Source organism: Nansenia antarctica (assembly GCF_963989245.1).
Source record: "Nansenia antarctica genome assembly, chromosome: 2".
NCBI lineage: Eukaryota > Metazoa > Chordata > Actinopteri > Argentiniformes > Microstomatidae > Nansenia > Nansenia antarctica.
The window spans coordinates 88,435,711-88,453,420 of NC_137675.1; the positions used below are offsets into that span (position 1 = coordinate 88,435,711).

The 17,710-nt window shown below is 43.2% G+C and overlaps 1 protein-coding gene across 1 annotated transcript in view; it reads left to right on the forward strand.

Annotated features, from left to right (window-relative positions):
- LOC308150843 (E3 ubiquitin-protein ligase TRIM39-like) overlaps window positions 1–13,150 on the forward strand; it is a gene marked incomplete at both ends in the record, with an annotated part of 27,147 nt that extends 13,997 nt beyond the window's left edge. The window contains one exon of the mRNA XM_080523632.1: window positions 12,918–13,150. Within this exon, the coding sequence (XP_080379758.1) occupies window positions 12,918–13,150 (233 nt within the window). The remainder of the gene's footprint in view (window positions 1–12,917) is intronic.
- Between the last annotated feature and the right edge of the window lie 4,560 nt (window positions 13,151–17,710).

Sequence of the window (17,710 nt, forward strand, 5' to 3'; positions counted from 1 at the left end):
ATACGTTGAACTGCATTGAAAGATATTCTTGGAATTGCTGTGTCGTGGAGAATAATAATTATTGTGGAAAAGCAGTGTTGTGTGAAGATTAATCTTACAGTCCACAGCGGTTTGGTAAAAGAACAAAGGAGTGTTGGGTGGCTTCTTTCCCCCCTGACATCCATTTTTTCAAATACACACGCGCGGGTTTGATAGATTTCAGTACTCATCTCTTAAAAGATAACGATAAAACCATACACATAGACTGGGATTGATAAAAATAGAGATATAGTGAATTGATCTCGGGGTATTTCAAATAAGTTTAAAGGTACGGTTACTCGGAAAACAGGAGTTTACACGAGGCCAGCACATTTCAAACACAGAGAGAGCACGCGGAAGCGAATAGGCCCGCTTAACAGAATATTGGTGAAAGAATCTAAAAGGTTAATGCATAGATTGATGTTGTGAATGACTTTTCAGTATTACATTGATTTAATTAATTACTTATCAGTTGAATTAATTATTCAGAGCATTCATTTTCTGTTTCCCAGAACAATTGATTGATTCCATAAGTTTTAAATCAATGTATATGATGATATAGTGAATAATTCTAACGAATCATTCATTCCTTTCACTTAACAATTGATTTATGTATAGATTGTAAAAGTAAAAAAGATAGATTGTGAGTTTTAGGTAAGATATAGTCATTCTGTAAGACATTTTCGGTGTGGCGGCCTCTACTGGTCGAAACACGATGGGACGTTTTTAATTATTGACTGCCATCTAGTGGAAGAGACACGATAGGACGTTTTTTATTATCTACTGCCATCTAGTGGATGAAACAAGATAGGACGTTTTTAATTGTTTACTGCCCTCTAGTGGATGAAACACTATAAGACATTTTTAATTGTTTGCTGCTCTCCAGTGGACGGAATACGATAAGACACTTTGGAACACTGGTCCTCCATCAGTGCATCCGCCTGAGGTCGACGACATAGTCTTTTACAATGATAAATGGATGGTTACTTCAATTAATTTAAGTAATTACAAATTGATTGAATTAATTATTCAGATTATTTCATTTTCAGTTTTCACAAAACTTTGATCAATTGGTTTATAGTGGTCTAGGGATGACGTTTTCTTCCACAGGATTACATCAATGAAGTGTAAATGACTAAGTCTAGTTGATTGTGCATTCCTTCCGAGTAGCAGGTCGATTTCCTTACAGATTGTAATTGATAATTGATCATTTTGTTCCTTTCAAATAACAAGTCGATTTCCTTACAGATTGTAATGAATAATTAATCATTTTATTCCTTCCCAATGACAAGTCGATTTCTTTACAGGTTGTGATTAATATTCGTGTTTTACATCTTTTTATTTGAAGTTAAGTTCTTTTTTCACAGTTCTTGATTAAAGAATAGCAGAACAGTTTCTATCTGAGGATTGATCAAGCAAGGGGTTGTGGATCAGAAAGACTTAGAGCGTGACCTGCTTTTGTAATTTGATAATTGTGTTGAACAGCCTTTGTAGTTTAATAATTAAGTTGACCTGAACTATAATTAGTATTGATTGAGCAATTAAGTGACACACCTTCATACATAATAAGGGAAAAAACATTTAGATTAAAACACATACACATAGATTACATTTAAGTCAATAATACACAATACCACTGAAACAATCCGTTGTTCCGGAGTTGTAGTGTTCTGTGTGGACAGTTGACACAGTTAAGAGTTGGACTAGCATCTGTTTAGCAGATACAGCAACAGAAGGTGGGTTGTAAGAAAAGTACACCTTATAGCATATTTTCAGCATATTAAGCAGTATAAATATTTCAGACATGGGAGCCAAACCCAGTAACATTGTGAGGGCTGTTAATACAGACAAGGGAATATTAGCAAATTCATCTCCTGTGGCTATAGTGGAAAAAATGAATCCTCTTGTTAAGGAGATTAGCAAAATATCAACGAAATGGAATATTCGTTGGGCAGACATTGAACAACCATGGCCAGCAGAGGGCACCTTTGATTTACAATTAATTGCAACATTGGAGATACTTATCAATGCACATAAGGCGCATCAAAAAGGAAAGATTAGATCAGAGAAACGCAGGTTAGAGTTAGCTATTTTAGACCTCTTCAAGGTAGAGGGGCAGAAAGTAGCATTAGCTTGGAATGAGAAAACAGCTCACATGGATCCAGAAAAAAGAGATGAATTGGCCAAAGCAATGGAAGAGAAAGTGAACATTCCATTCTCACACACAGCTCCAATCTCCAGTCCTCCTCCCTATGCCAAGAGACTGGAGGACAATTCTCAGCGGATCTACCCTCAGGTCCCTGTCCTAAGTACGAGCGGAACCTTCACTATCCAAGATAAGGATGAAAATGTACTAGAGAGGGGAAGAGCGAGAGTGACCGTGGACTTCGAACCAGAGAACAGGTCAGGTGCCAAACAGAAAAAGAAGGAGGAGCCGAGGGGAAAAGGGGACGACAGGAGGGACAAGACGGATGACGGTGAAGATGGCAGTGGAGGAGATAGCAAAGATTCCAGTGATGACAGCAATGCACAAGGAGGCTACAGTGCTCCGATAAGAAAACTACTAGCCAGGGCCGAAAAGCAGGGAGGGAAAATACGCTATAAGAAGGGAAAAGAAGAAAATAGTTCTGAAGATGAGCAGAAGTCTCTGAAGGTAGGGAAGAGAAGAGAGAGCTTAAAGCAAAAGAAGAAGAAGCTGCAGGAAGACAGGGAGGAAGAGGAGGGAGAAAGGAGGGCAAGAAAACTCCGTGCGAAAATCCTAAGAAACGAAGAAGACTACAGACAACAGCTGCAGGACCTAGACGTAGAGAGAGAAACGTGTCGTCAATCTCAAGCGGCAGCATCACCTGCATCCCGGTTGAACTCCCCAAGGTCCGGAGCGACACCAAGGCGGGAAGTAAAAACAGAGCCACAAGTAAGCGATTATGAAACAGCATCGGAAGAAGAGGAAACTCAGGGGAACTTCCCAGTGCTGATTCGAGGTAACCAGATGGAATATCGTCCTTGGAATCATACAGATCTGTCAGAAGTGATCGAAAAACTCCCAGTCCTGGAAGATGGTGGCCATCCCTGGACGACGCAAGTCGACGTGAGATTGACAGGAACGCACGCTGCTATGGGAGACTTGAAAAGACTCTTAGCTACCATTACAGGATTGGACACCATGCAGGAAATATTGATGAAGGCGGGACTTCATAGATATATCGATACATCCGTTTATGATCCAGAACTCTTCGCAGCAAACAGAGGCAAGCTGTGGAAGGCAATCAGAGAAACATACCCTACTCACATTCACCCAGACAATGTCATTGTGAAGCCACTGGGGGGAGATGAAAATCCCCGGGGGTTCGTTGCCCGTGTGCACTCTCAATGGAGAAGTGTGACAGGGAAGGATGCCGAAGATAACCCGTTAGAAAAAGCCATAATCAGGGAAAAGATTCAACAAGGTCTCCCTACCCCAGTTAAGAACAAGTTAGCAGAAGTGGTGGGGCTACGACACATGAGCAAGGCTGTTTATATAGACAACATAGCACACCAAGTAGAATTATTTAGAAAGAAGATTCAGGCACAGAAGGCACAAGACGAGGACTCACTCAGAAAACTAACTCAAGTGCAATTGACAGAAGGCAAGAAAACCAGAGAGAGAGAGCAGACTATAGCCCTACAGGTCCCATCTCAGCCACAGCAACTGCAAATTGTCCCTCCCCAGTCATACCCACAGGGGCCACAAGGGGGGAATCCATACCCACAGGGGCCACCAGGGGTGCAAGTGGTTCCATACCAGCCATACAACCAGCCTGGCCAAGGACCACCACAAGAGGGATGGACCGCAGCACCGAGGAAGGTGCTAGGACCATGTTTCGTATGCGGCCAGTATGGACACTTAAAACGTACCTGCTTTAAGAAGAACCAGGGGGGCGCAGGGGGGAAACAGAAAGGAGGATATAAGCCCCCTGCTGCACCGGCTCCAGGAGTGGTGAACCCCTATGGAGGCCCAGCAGCTGCGATATAGGGGTGCCCAGAAGATCCGAAAGGGGGGTGCCAGCTGGTGGTGACAAACAGGCCTGAAGATGAACCTACAATATGGGTGTCGGTCAACCAACGTCCATTAGAATTGATGGTGGACAGTGGAGCAGCCTACACCTGTCTGAAGCCTGAAGACGCCACGCACCTTCCTATGTCTGGGAAATATGTGAAGACAATCGGATTCGAGGGAATTAAACAGCTGATCCCTACCACTGAGCTTGTAAGCTTAGAGTACAAAGGACAGAGAGCAGATCTGTCAATACTTGTATCAGAACACACGCCAATAGGGCTACTAGGGAGAGATGCACTATGCCAGTTAAATTGTACCGTGAAATGCACCCCTGACGGCTGTCAGGTGACAGTGCCACAGGAGAACAGACAGCTGTCTGTCATGATGGACAACAATGCATCTATGGTATATTGGGTGGGAGGGCTTAGCCCAGACCTAATGGAACCAGCAAGGATGTGGGACAATTATATCCTGGCACACATGGCAGAGGCCAGAAGGCCTACTGATCCATTGCATTGTACACTCCAGTATTTTAGAGAAGTTGCAGATGCAACCCCAGATGAGTGGCTGAAGCATCAGCCAAAACAGGTACAGCTTAGTGCCAGTTGTATAATCCTAGGCCCTCAGGGAGTGGCTATGAAGATAAACAGTGACACTTATCTAGATCAGGAGCATAAGATTGAGGGTAGCATCCCTCATGTGACACTTATGATATCTGAACACTATAAGCAGAAGCATTTAGGGGCAATGATGGCAGACTCAGAAAAAGCCAGATTTGTAACGACAAAAGAAAACCCTGCTATCTGGAGGAGCATTGATGGACAGTTCACAAAACTGATGATCTCTGCTCAAGGAATAGGACATCCGCAGACTGTGAAGCTAATGAACCAGCTAATCCTTCCTGTACAAGCTGACAGAGACCTCAGAGAAGAAATGATGCAGAATGTGCCAGCCGACCTGTGGGCAAAGAACAGTACAGACATTGGATTTGTGAAATCAGCTCGTCCATTGAGAGTTGAACTCATACCGGGTGCAGAACCCCCTTGGAAAAACCAATACCCATTGAAACAGGAAGCAATTGATGGAATTGAGCCACAGATCAAAGGACTGTTAGAGGCAGGAGTCCTGAAGATAACTCAATATCCGTTAAGCAATACACCTCTTCTGCCAGTGACGAAACCTGATGGTTCATATCGTCTGGTACATGACCTACGGGCTGTGAATGAGGTAGTCGTCAGCTATCCAGCTGAAGTTCCTGATCCTCATGTGCTGTTGACTCAGATTCCATCTACAGCCAAAGTGTTTACAGTGATTGATTTATGCGGGGCTTTCTTTTCTATACCTCTTAGTGTAGAAAGTCAAGGGTTATTTGGGTTTACCTACAAAGGTCAGCATTATCAATATACCAGAATGCCACAGGGGTACAAACACAGTCCTCATGTTTTTAATCAGGTCTTAAGGGAGGACTTAGACGGGTTAGAACAGATGATAAGTAGTACTGCCATTCAGTACATGGATGACATACTCCTTTGTGCCCCAGATGAAGAAACATGTCACAGGGATTCCGTTAAACTGTTAAAGGTTTTGGCGGAGAAGGGACACAAGGTGTCTAAAAAGAAGCTACAGTATTGTCAGGAAAAGGTAACTTACTTAGGACAATCCATTACACAGGGACATCGCAGCGTCACAAATGAACATTTGGAAGCTATTCAGAAGGCTCCAAAACCACGAACGGTTAGGGAAATGATGATGTTTTTGGGCATTACTGGGTATAGTTCAGCATGGGTGGAGGATTACACTAGACTAGTCGCTCCATTGAGGGGGATGATTAAGGAAACAGGTAGTGATAACCTCCAATCTTGCATTACTTGGACAAGGGAAGCTGATTTGGCGTTTGAGACAATTAAACACAAATTGCAAGAAGCGCCAGCTTTAGCGCTTCCAGATTATTCCAAAGAATTTGGATTGTATGTTTCTTCTTCAGCCGAGGGGAAGTATGCCTGCGCTGTTCTTACGCAACCAACAGGCATTGGACCTAGTCCACAGCCCATAGCCTATTACTCTGTCGCATATTCAGAGGTAGAAATGGGTTTCGCGCCATGTTACAGAGCAATGGCCGGGGCTTATCTTATGTACGAGAAGGCAACAACCTTAACAATGGGGTACCCAATTACCATTCTCTGCCACCACAGTCTAAGGAACCTCCTGAATCAAGGCAAGTACACTTTGACGATGCCTAGGATTAGGGATTATTACAGGATGTTGGAAAGGGAAGATGTAACATTACTAAGATGTAACACACTTAACCCAGCAGAGACCTTGCCAACCCCAGAAGATGGGGAACCACACGATTGTGTGAAGGAAGCTACGAGGTACTCTAAGCTTAGAGCAGATCTACTAGCTTTGCCTTTAAAGGAAGCTGACGTTGAGTATTGGACTGATGGATCTTGTTACCGGGTAGGAGAACATTTACGTGCCGGGTATGCCATAGTCCGATCCCAAAATTCGGAGTTCATTGTGGAACAAGCCGAGGCTGTTCCTCAGCCTTGTTCAGCTCAGTTGGCTGAATTGATTGCCCTCACAGAAGCATGCAATTTGGGAACCGGACAAAGAGTGACAGTATACACCGACTCTGCCTATGCCCACAATGTGTGTCATTTACATGGAGCTGTATGGAAGGGACGGGGTTTTAAGAAAACTGATGGTTCGCCTATTCAGCACCACGCTCAAATCATGAAGCTGTTACAAGCCATGATGAAACCAAGGGAATTAGCCATAGTGAAGTGTGCCGCACACAGATCTGACTCATCACATGTCACACAAGGTAACAGGGCTGCAGATGATGCAGCCAAAGCTATTACAGGAGCAGACAAAGCAGGTAAAGTTCTGCTGGTCACACATGAAGTACAGTTACAGGGCATGGTCACGCTTGAGGATTTGTTGATGTTACAGAGTGAGGCAAATGCGCTAGACAAAAACCTATGGTTAACAAGAGGAGCTAGTCAGGATGACACAGGTCTATGGAGAAATCATGAGGGACTGGTTGTGGCACCCCCAGATTTATTAGGCATACTTATACAGGAAGCCCATGGATTAGCACATGTGTCCAGGGGGGAGGTTAGACGCAAGATCACCAAGGAATATGGTTTTTGGGCTCCATATTTGTTGGAACAAATAGACCATGTCCTTGGTCAATGTGTGGTCTGTTTGAAGAACAATATCAGACCTGGAATACCAGTGGGAACTGGGCATATCCCTACCCCAAACGGGCCAATGAAACATTTAGTGATTGATTATGTGGACATGATTCAACCTGTTGCAGGATACAGGTACATGCTAGTTGTAGTAGACAGGTTCAGCAGATGGGTAGAAGCTTGCCCCACTCGAAGAAAGGATGCTCAGTCTGTAGCAAAGTTCCTATGCAGGGAAGTCATGCCTAGGTTTGGAATTCCAGATAGGATATCGTCAGACAATGGTAAGGAATTTGTGGATAAGACGGTAAAGCTTATACTACAAAAGTTGGGAATCAAGCAGAGACTTGGGTGTATTTACTCACCTCAAAGCCAGGGGATAGTAGAGAGGATGAACGGGGTCCTTAAGAACCGTCTTTCTAAGGTCTGTAAGCATACAGGTCTTAATTGGTTGGAAGGACTCCCTCTTGCATTGATGGCCTGTCGTTCCAGTGAGATTCGAGGGCTGCACTTGACTCCCCATGAACTGGTAATGGGGAGGATAATGACAGCTCCCTGTGTACGAACCAGTGGGAAAGGGCCAAGTTTGGCTCTCCTGGAGAGTGACATGAAAGCCTATGTACAGTACATGACTAACCGGCAAAAGAGTATCTCTTCTTATGTGCTCCACAAACAGGAACGTGAAGAGGAGGTGAACGCACAGGAGAGGAAGGACGCGTTGCAACCGGGTGACAAGGTATACGTGAAGGTCTACAGACGGAAGTGGCATGAGGCTCGACGGGAAGGACCATACGAGGTCGTTCGGTGCACTGGGACTGCCCTCCAAATCAAGGGGTCCCCCACCTGGTATCACGTTCATCACTGCATCAAGGCACCCAATGAGGACGATGAGGGAGAACCTCGGCAGGATGGTGAGGAGACCCCTGGGGACGAGGAAGTCCACAGCTTGGACATCCAGGCTGACGAAGATGTTGGTGAGTATCTGCGCCATGATGCAGATGATGCCGGGGGCCTCGTCCCAGACCCTGTCCAGCCCACTGATGAGTGGGCCAACGGAGACCGTGAAGGATCCAGTGACTGCGACACCCCTCTTGGGGGTTCTACCAAGCCTGGTGTTGCCCCTGTTGTCACCCCTTCCGACCCTGACAATGCTCCAGACGGAGATGTCAGCAACCCGGGCGGCTGCCCGGACCGAGGTACCATTGAGAGACACAGACCTGTCAGTGATACACCTCAACCAGACAGACCCCGTAAAACACCAAGGCCAATTAGGAGGAAACTCAAGCCATGCCGTTTCAGAGACTAATATACCCCTTAGTGTTCCTACCCCATTGACTTCTTTGGACAATGTTACACTTTACTCACACACTGTTATGCCTGGACGTCAGAGAAGAATGATCATAGCAAGTAGAGCTTTTGCTTGCCCACATTCACGTTGTACTATTGATGATTGTTTGATCTATACCGCCGAAGAGAGCGAGTGGTATTTATTGGATACTACATATGTTACACTTGATCAATACTCAAGCAACACGCAAGAAACTCGTGTGACATTAACTAATGTTGACCAGAGGTCGAACTCGTATTGGTGTGCTAGACGTGATATCGGTGAACCGGTGGCTAGTAAATCCAACAATTTCAAGGACAAAATTTGTAGGACCAGGCCTGACTTTCCACACCACTATAGGTTGGACTGTGAGACATTGGTGCATAAATATGTTCACGATGAGTTACCAGGAAAGGTTGAAAATGTTGCTGTGAAGGCTCCTACGAAGGCGATTGTAGTCGCTACTGACGATTATTTGTTGTATGATTCTAATCACCTGGGGACACGGTCCCACCCTAATTCTGCCACTAGTATCATGAAAGATTTTGCTTCAAAAATGAATTATTCTGATTGCTGGATTTGTCAACAGGTCCCTGTAAGTGCGTCTGCTCCTATGTTTTTCCCCATACCGTTAACTAAAGCAGAATGGCTTCATTATAATTGGCAGGGTTTAGCCCCATTTGTTTTACAGGGCAAGAACCAGAGCTCTTCTTGTCAGCCCAGCACGATTCTGGTTCCTTTAAATTCTTCCTATGCAGGTGTGGATATTGGTGTGTTGGAACGTCTGACAGCAGCGGTTAACAAACACCATAGGCCTAGCGGTGTGGGGAAGGTTATTATTGATAGGCTTACACATTTGTCACAACCAACAGGTCCGAAGAAGATATATATTATCCAAGCTATGTTCGCTCAATTAAATGGTACTGCATTGAGTCCTCATCTGTCATGTTCTGGGAGTGTGACTTCTACACGGTGGAGGGGTTCAGTTGTTATTTCTGGATTAAAATGTAAAGTTGTTGATTGTGCTATGGTGCCTCAAATGAAATTACATGATACCAATACTACCAGACGGCAGAAAGGCACCACGCAGCTTAAAGTCATGCCTCTCGTAAATATTACAACCTGTATTGACATTCAAGTACGGCCCAAGATCAGCTCGGTTCGTCAGTTAGGGGCTGCGTCTTGTATAGGTGGAACCATTTTCTCGTATCCTGGTACGGAGCTTCAACTCCCGGAACATGTGTTTCTTGTGTGTGATAATGATGCATTCTCTAAGCTTCCTGCTTTGATTGAGGGTGGTTGTTATTTGGCTCATCTGATACCTTTGATTAGGAAAGTTACTCGGGAGGAGATGTCTGTACTTCACAAACAAGCAACCCATCGTAGTCGTAGGGCGTTGTCTACCGCTCAGAAGTTTTTTGGCCTAATATTCCCAAGTTATGGTGTCTACAACTCTCAGACTGAATTAAGTGCCTTATCATCCGTTCTTGAAAAACACATTAATGCTTCGGATGCTGTAGTGTCTGCCCTGGCCACTGAATTGACTGAAACTAAGAATGTAGCTCTCCAAAATAGAATGGCTTTGGACATTATTTTGGCCAGTCAGGGTGGTACTTGTGCTTTGATAGGCGGTGAATGTTGCAGTTATATTTCGGATTCTGGTAACGCTTTGCATGATTTTCATGAATCTAACAAGAAGGGTGTAGAGGATTTACATAAAGAACACGGTTGGAATATGTTAGATTTCTTTGATTCTGCTTTTTCAGGTATTGGTAATATGATCAGGTCCGTCGCTATTATTTTTGTTGTCATTATCATCTGTATTATGTTACTTGGTATTTTGATCAAATGTTGTGGAAAGTGTATTTCTGATGTTCCTATTAATGCTTTAATGTTGACCAACATAGCTGATGAGCAAAAGCTGGATTCTGTTTTGCTTTCTGATTTTGTTTCCTCCTTTGATGATTTGTTTATTAAGTGATGTTTTATGATTAATTGCTTCGATTACGGTTTGTTTCTTTCTATATCATGTGATTGATGTCAGTTGAGTAGTGGTGTGGTGGTTATGCAAAGATAGGAAAGCGGTTCTGTTCCTAGCACAACGAAGAAAACACTCTTGACTGGGAAAGGATATCAATCTGAGAAAGCGGTAAAGGCTGTTCTCCAACTGGGTTCATGTGCTAGTAACCTCTGTCCCTGGCGCTTCAAGGACAAAGAAAACATTGGTCGTTGGAAGTTTCTATATTAATTTGTGCATGATGGACTGTGTTTAGTTTAATTGTGGTTGTTATTTTCAAGATTCTTTTTATTATTGGTTGGTTTCTATTTTTTGCATGATGTCTTTGGGTTCTTAATAGTTATTTTTTATTTTTTTATTTTTTAATTTTTTATTTTTTTATTTTTTATATTTTCTTAGCTGTGATATGTGGGGTTTGTGTTTTTGTTTTGGTTTATGTGATCATTTAGTTTCGGAACACCCTCTGGGTGGTCCGAGGGGGGATGTGTAGTATATTTTTACACATTAATAGCCTTCTTATATAACGTATATCTTACACATATATTCACGTATATTTTACACATATTACACGTATATTTTTATTACTTCATATATACTTTATTAAATACTTTTATTATTTCATTACAAACGATCTCGGGAAGATTTTCAATTGTCGCACATGCGCAGTCACACACACACGCACATGCACGCCCCCGAGGGTCTAGGCCAATCAGAGGCCTAGAAGGAAGGATCATGATTGGCCAAGAACATACTGTGATGTGATTGGCTGAGGGCCGCTATAAAACCTCTGTGCAGAGGCTGGAGCGGTCTGCCTGCTGACTACCTCGAATCACGTTGTGACTGTTTCGTGTGCCTGTAATCTGAGGACCCGATCTTTTTTGAATAAATACTTTTAAACTTTGGCCAGGAGTTTTCACCTCTTCTTTTATCACTGAAACAGAGAAATATTCGACACTCTCTCTTTCTGTCTCTCTCTCTGTCTCTGTCTCTCTCTGTCTCTCTCTCTATGTCTCTCTCTCTCTCTCTCTCTCTCTCTCTCTCTCTCTCTCTCTCTCTCTCTCTCTCTCTCTCTCTGTGTGAAGGCTCACCTGTACAGAAATGTATTTCTATATCACGTTTTTCCGAAAGAAAAGTCTGATCATTACCTGGGATCCCGATATGAGGACCAAAGCGTCAGACTGTGTCACATATGTCACATATGTCAGCTGACTCTGTCTTGGTGGTTGGTCGCTTGTTCAATGTCCTTCAACCGCCTTCCCTGCCTGACCCCTGCCCTTTGACCTGGTTGTTATTATTGTAATTGCTTCATTAGGAATAACTCCTTGAGATGTGCTATCTGGTTTTGGAGGGGGCCCTAGACGACAACAATAAAATAACAAGACAGTTACACATTTAACAAAAACAAGAGAAAAAATACATTAAAATGAACTAAAACTAAAATAGCTAAAGGACAATTGCTCAACCACAAAACATGACAAGCAAAATAACAAAACAGACCAACAAAAAAACAAAGAAATCAAAGTCAGAACAAAACATAAAGAGCATACAGATGGATCTTTCACTGATAAGCAATAGAAGAGTATTAAGGACAGGGACGATACTATATATATATATATATATATATCTTCATAAGTGTATCTTTATAACAAAAGGCGAAATAATAATAATAATAATAATAATAATAATTTATATTTGTATAACGCTTTTCCTGCAAACGTTGCAGCTCAAAGTGCATTAATCATTACATAATCATAATTTAATGATTCAGTCATTTAAAGGCAATATTAAACAGATGGGGTTTTAGTCTTGACTTGAACATACTGTATGTGCTGAGGTTGCATCCCTAATGTAAACTGGCAGTGCATTCCACAATCTGGGTGCATAAAATGAGAATGCAGCCTCACCAAATCACTTCTTTTGTGGTACACAGAGAAAACCAGCGTCAGAAGACCTGAGAGCTCTATTGGGCTGATATGCTAGCAAAAGACCTGAGAGCTCTATTGGGCTGGTATGCTAGCAGAAGACCTGAGAGCTCTATTGGGCTGATATGCTTGCAAAAGACCTGAGAGCTCTACTGGGCTGATATGCTAGCAAAAGACCTGAGAGCTCTATTGGGCTGATATGCTAGCAGAAGACCTGAGAGCTCTACTGGGCTGATATGCTAGCAGAAGACCTGAGAGCTCTACTGGGCTGATATGCTAGCAGAAGACCTGAGAGCTCTACTGGGCTGATATGCTAGCAGAAGGTCTTTCAGATATCCCGGTGCTGTGCCAGTGAGAGCTTTAGAAACAAGCAGAAGGATCCATAACGGACATGTTTCCTCTATAGGCCTCTGCATCTTCATCTCCGTGGAGGTGATGCGACAGTCCGTCAAGCGGATGATCGACAGCGACGAGACCGTCTGGGCGGAGTACTACTACTCCTGGTCCTTCTCCTGCGCCTGCGCCTCCTTCCTGCTCCTCCTCCTCAGCGGCGCCAGCCTGCTGCTCATCTCCATGCCGACCATGCCTCGCAACCCCTGGGAGACGTGCATGGACGCAGAGCCAGACACCATTGACTAAGACCAGATCAGACCTGACCTGACCTGACCAGACTAGACCAGGCCAGTCCAGACTAGACCAGACCAGGCCAGACCAGACCAGACCAGACCAGACCAGACCTGACCTGACCAGACTAGACCAGGCCAGTCCAGACTAGAGGAAAGTACACTAGATTAGACGAGACAAGACCAAACTACAGTAGACCAACCCCGACCACACCAAGAGAGGGTCCACACCAACAGAGGGTCCTCACCAAGAGAGGGTCAAACAGGAAGTCGTCGCATTGCCAGAATGTTCCCCGCAAGATGTGTTCCTAGGTGGGATGCATCCTGAACCATCACTCACCGCTGCCAGAAACTAGACGTTGTGTCTAACCCTAACCCTAGACGTTGTGTTGAGGGTTAGGGTTGAGGGTTAGGGTTGAGGGTTAGGGTTGAGGGTTAGACGTTGTGTTGAGGGTTAGGGTTGAGGGTTAGGGTTGAGGGTTAGGGTTGAGGGTTAGGGTTGAGGGTTAGACGTTGTGTTGAGGGTTAGGGTTGAGGGTTAGGGTTGAGGGTTAGGGTTGAGGGTTAGGGTTGAGGGTTAGACGTTGTGTTGAGGCTTGAGGAGAGCCTTCTGGAGACCTTGAGCCCCGAGCTGCAGTGGTCTCGCTTTGTTGTCAGAGTTGATCATGACACACAGACCACTGTTTTCATCATGGCTCCAATTTATTTATTTATTTTATTTAAATGTATTCATCTGAATTATCCCCCATATTTACAACAGTATCTTGTTCCTTTTACATCAAACTACCGATCTAGGCACTCCTCTCAGTTCCATTTCACTACACCTTACGTTAAGAAAACAATGGACCTATCCCTAAGCCACGCTTAGCCCTTTGATAACTCATTCAATGACTTACAATGACGGGAGAATTTCTGATTTCTGATTTACCACAGCAAGTAATAGACATGTTTTTTTTTAAAGATGACAAGAATATTTAGTCTAGAAGCTTTTCACCATCATAAAGCCTTTTAAAAAAGCCTTTAAATTAGCGAGTTGTTTGTCCAAGTTTTCTGCCTGTCGTGACTTTTGCTGTGATACGATTGGACAATTTCTATTCTGGAGGCGTGGCTTAGCGATAGGTCCATTGGCAAAAGAGCCTTTAACTTTAAAGCCCCAGCTAACTAGAATAATGTACCAGTTAACAACAGATCTATCACATCTTCTGGTAGTTCTAATCATGCACGTCTTCTTACTGTTTGACTGACTGTTCTTGTTACCTCTGAAGTTTTATTTATACTTAATATATTACAGTATATTCAGCGCTATTAAGTATATTGTAGAATGTAGTATGTATATTATAGTATGTAGATCCACCTTCCCTTATTTTATTAGCCATTTTGGCCTTGTTATGGTTGTAATGTTTTCAATGTTTACACTTAGTAATGTATGTTGTTGTTGTTGTTGTTGTTTGTCTCTTGTCTGTCTGTATTTTGTCATAATTGTGCCCGTATTATTTCTGGTTATGATGTTATAATATATTATGTTAGGACCCTCTCTAAAATGAAATGATACATCTCAATATAATAGATATAAAGACATTTATACAATGGATAGATCCGGTCCATTGTCTCTATTGGTCAGTTTGGTCCATTGTCTCTATTGGTCAGTTTGGTCCATTGTCTCTATAGGTCAGTTTGCGTTCAGCTGTGCTGATATCCATGACATACGCACGGCTAAATGGAATGTTGAGACATCTTTTCATATTACTCCGCGTTTGTTTATATTACCGTTATTGAAGTTACATTATTACCGTTGCTTAGCAACCAATAAACAACTGTTCAGCGGATGAATACACTTGCAATAAAACATATTTACATTAAAATACATTAATTACAAGTTTGTCTTGTCTTTATTTTGTGAAATATAGATACATGTGGTAACCGTTGTATAAAAGCGTTATGGAACGAGAAGCCGTGGTATATCGTGGATATTGGCACAGCCAGGGGGTGTATATATAACGGCACTCTGCACTAGCGGTCGTTGTGTGTAAAAACCAGCTTCCCGTTGTAAAGACTATGGTAATTTGACCCCCGAGGCGGCTCTTATAGTAGATTAAAAAAGGCACGACTGTTCTAAAGGAGAGTGGTAGTTCCAAACCATCTGTGCACACATCTTATTTTCTCTCTGGTTCTTCTCTGATCCAAAGCAGTCATTGATTGTGGACGTATTGTGGATTGTATCTAACAATAACAATCACGCTGTAGATTAAAACAATGTTGATATTGTTGGGATATACTGATGCTGAACATCATACATATAACATCATTTATATACTTACTTCCAGCTAACTTACATCTTGTATAGGTTTTACACAAAGGCCTGTAGAATGCTGATATAAATGTAGTTTTTTGTGTGTGTATTAGTTACAGGGCAATTTTAACCCCTCAACCTCTCCGCTTCCACTCACCCACCCACCCACACCCACACACACACACACACACACACACACACACACACACACACACACACACACCCAACGGTTGCTTGCCACAGCTCACAGAGTTAGGAGGCCTATAATGATGCTATAGCTAACAAGTAGTTTAAAGTTACACATAGACATTGAGCCAAACTGACCTGTATAAGCAGGTCAAACAATAAATTGATAGCATTCAATGTTATTTGTCCTCTCCCATTCTGTCCCCCCTCCCTCCCCCACCTTCTGGCTCTCCCTCATTCTCTCTTGGAAACTGCCCTCTCTCCCTCTCTCTCTCCCTCTCTCGCTCTCTCTCTCTCTTGGAAACTGCCCTCTCTCCTTCTCTCTCTCCCTCTCTCGCTCTCTCTCTCCTCCTCTCTCCCTCTCTCGCTCTCTCTCCCTCATTCTCTCTTGGAAACTGCCCTCTCTCCCTCTCTCTCTCCCTCTCTCGCTCTCTCTCTCTCTTGGAAACTGCCCTCTCTCCTTCTCTCTCTCCCTCTCTCGCTCTCTCTCTCCTCCTCTCTCCCTCTCTCGCTCTCTCTCTCTCCTCCTCTCTCCCTCTCTCGCTCTCTCCCTCATTCTCTCTTGGAATCTGCCCCTGTGAATATTGAGATTGTAGTGATGGGATTACTCAATGCTGAATTCTCTCTCTATCTCTCTCTCTGTCTCTCTATCTGTCTCTCTGATGAGGTTAAAGGGAGTAAAAATAAATAAAAAAAGGCACGACTGTTCTAAAGGAGAGTGGTAGTTCCAAACCATCTGTGCACACATCTTATTTTCTCTCCGGTTCTTCTCTGATCCAAAGCAGTCATTGATTGTGGACGGAGTCCACCTACCTGGTGTAACGTTGTTAGAATGAAATCGGATCCGGTTCTTTTGTCGACTGCCCCAAGAAAGAGGAGAGAAGTTCTCTGTTGCACACTTGGTATATTTATTGAAAATGACACGTAGAGTACAGAGATGCATCAGCTGGACCCAACTCCTGAGGCGGTCTCAGGAGGCAAGGTTGTTCACTTCAGATTTTACATGATATTATATACGTTTAGCCCTTCCCCTTTTGGTCACTATGATGTAACACCTAATGGCCTTGATTATAATGGTCTAAAACTATGAATTGAGTGTTGTCTTGTGTTTGATGTGAGAGCTAAGAAAGGAGTATTCTGCTGCACCTGGCTTGAAGGCCAGACAGAACAGTCCCAGACAGACAGTAACTCCCTAATGCCTTCTAATTGGTCTTGTGTAGGGTACCATACTGATAACGTGCCTATTAAAACAGGAAAACTGATAAGATATCTAACTAACTGGTGCTAGAAGAATTAACAATAAAACCTTAGAAAAATATATATCCTCCTAACAACGTCCAGGTCTAAACGTACCTGGTGTAACGTCCAGGTCTAAACGTGTCGTCGATGACAGACGAACCCCCCCGAGGTGTTCCCATGTCCAGATCCACCTCAGAACAAACGACCTAAACAACTCCTGACATCACGGATTTGTCTTTAAAAGGGGCTTCACTTCACAGTTTCAGAAGGACGAAAAGGCTAGCGAGTGAATTGTCTTCAATTCGGGCAGTTACTGTATCTCTTCTGGACGTGGCATGGCTGAGTCTACTAAGGCTGGTTAAAGAGAGGGTTATCTACAATGTTGTCTTCGTGAAGCTCATCTGTATTTGATGTTCGTGCTTGAACCAAACGACTTCACTTAGCATGTTAAGAGCTAGCGTGTTCACTTAGCATGTTAAGAGCTAGCGTGTTCACTTATCATATTAAGAGCTAGCGTGCAGCCACAGGGGATAGTGTCTATGTTCCCACAGCTTGATGTTCCCACATTTCTAAGTAATCTAACTAGCCCTAACCCTAACCCTAACCCTAGTTAGTGCCGGAAATTTAGCAAAGATGCTATATCAGAATATTTCTGAGAGACGCAATGAGATATAATCCAATGGAATTTGAGTTCCATGATATGGAACGTGTTTTCAGACTTAATATTCTGTTTTTTAACAATAACAATCACGCTGTAGATTAAAACAATGTTGATATTGTTGGGATATACTGATACTGAACATCATACATATAACATCATTTATATACTGTACATACTTCCAGCTAACTTACATCTTGTAT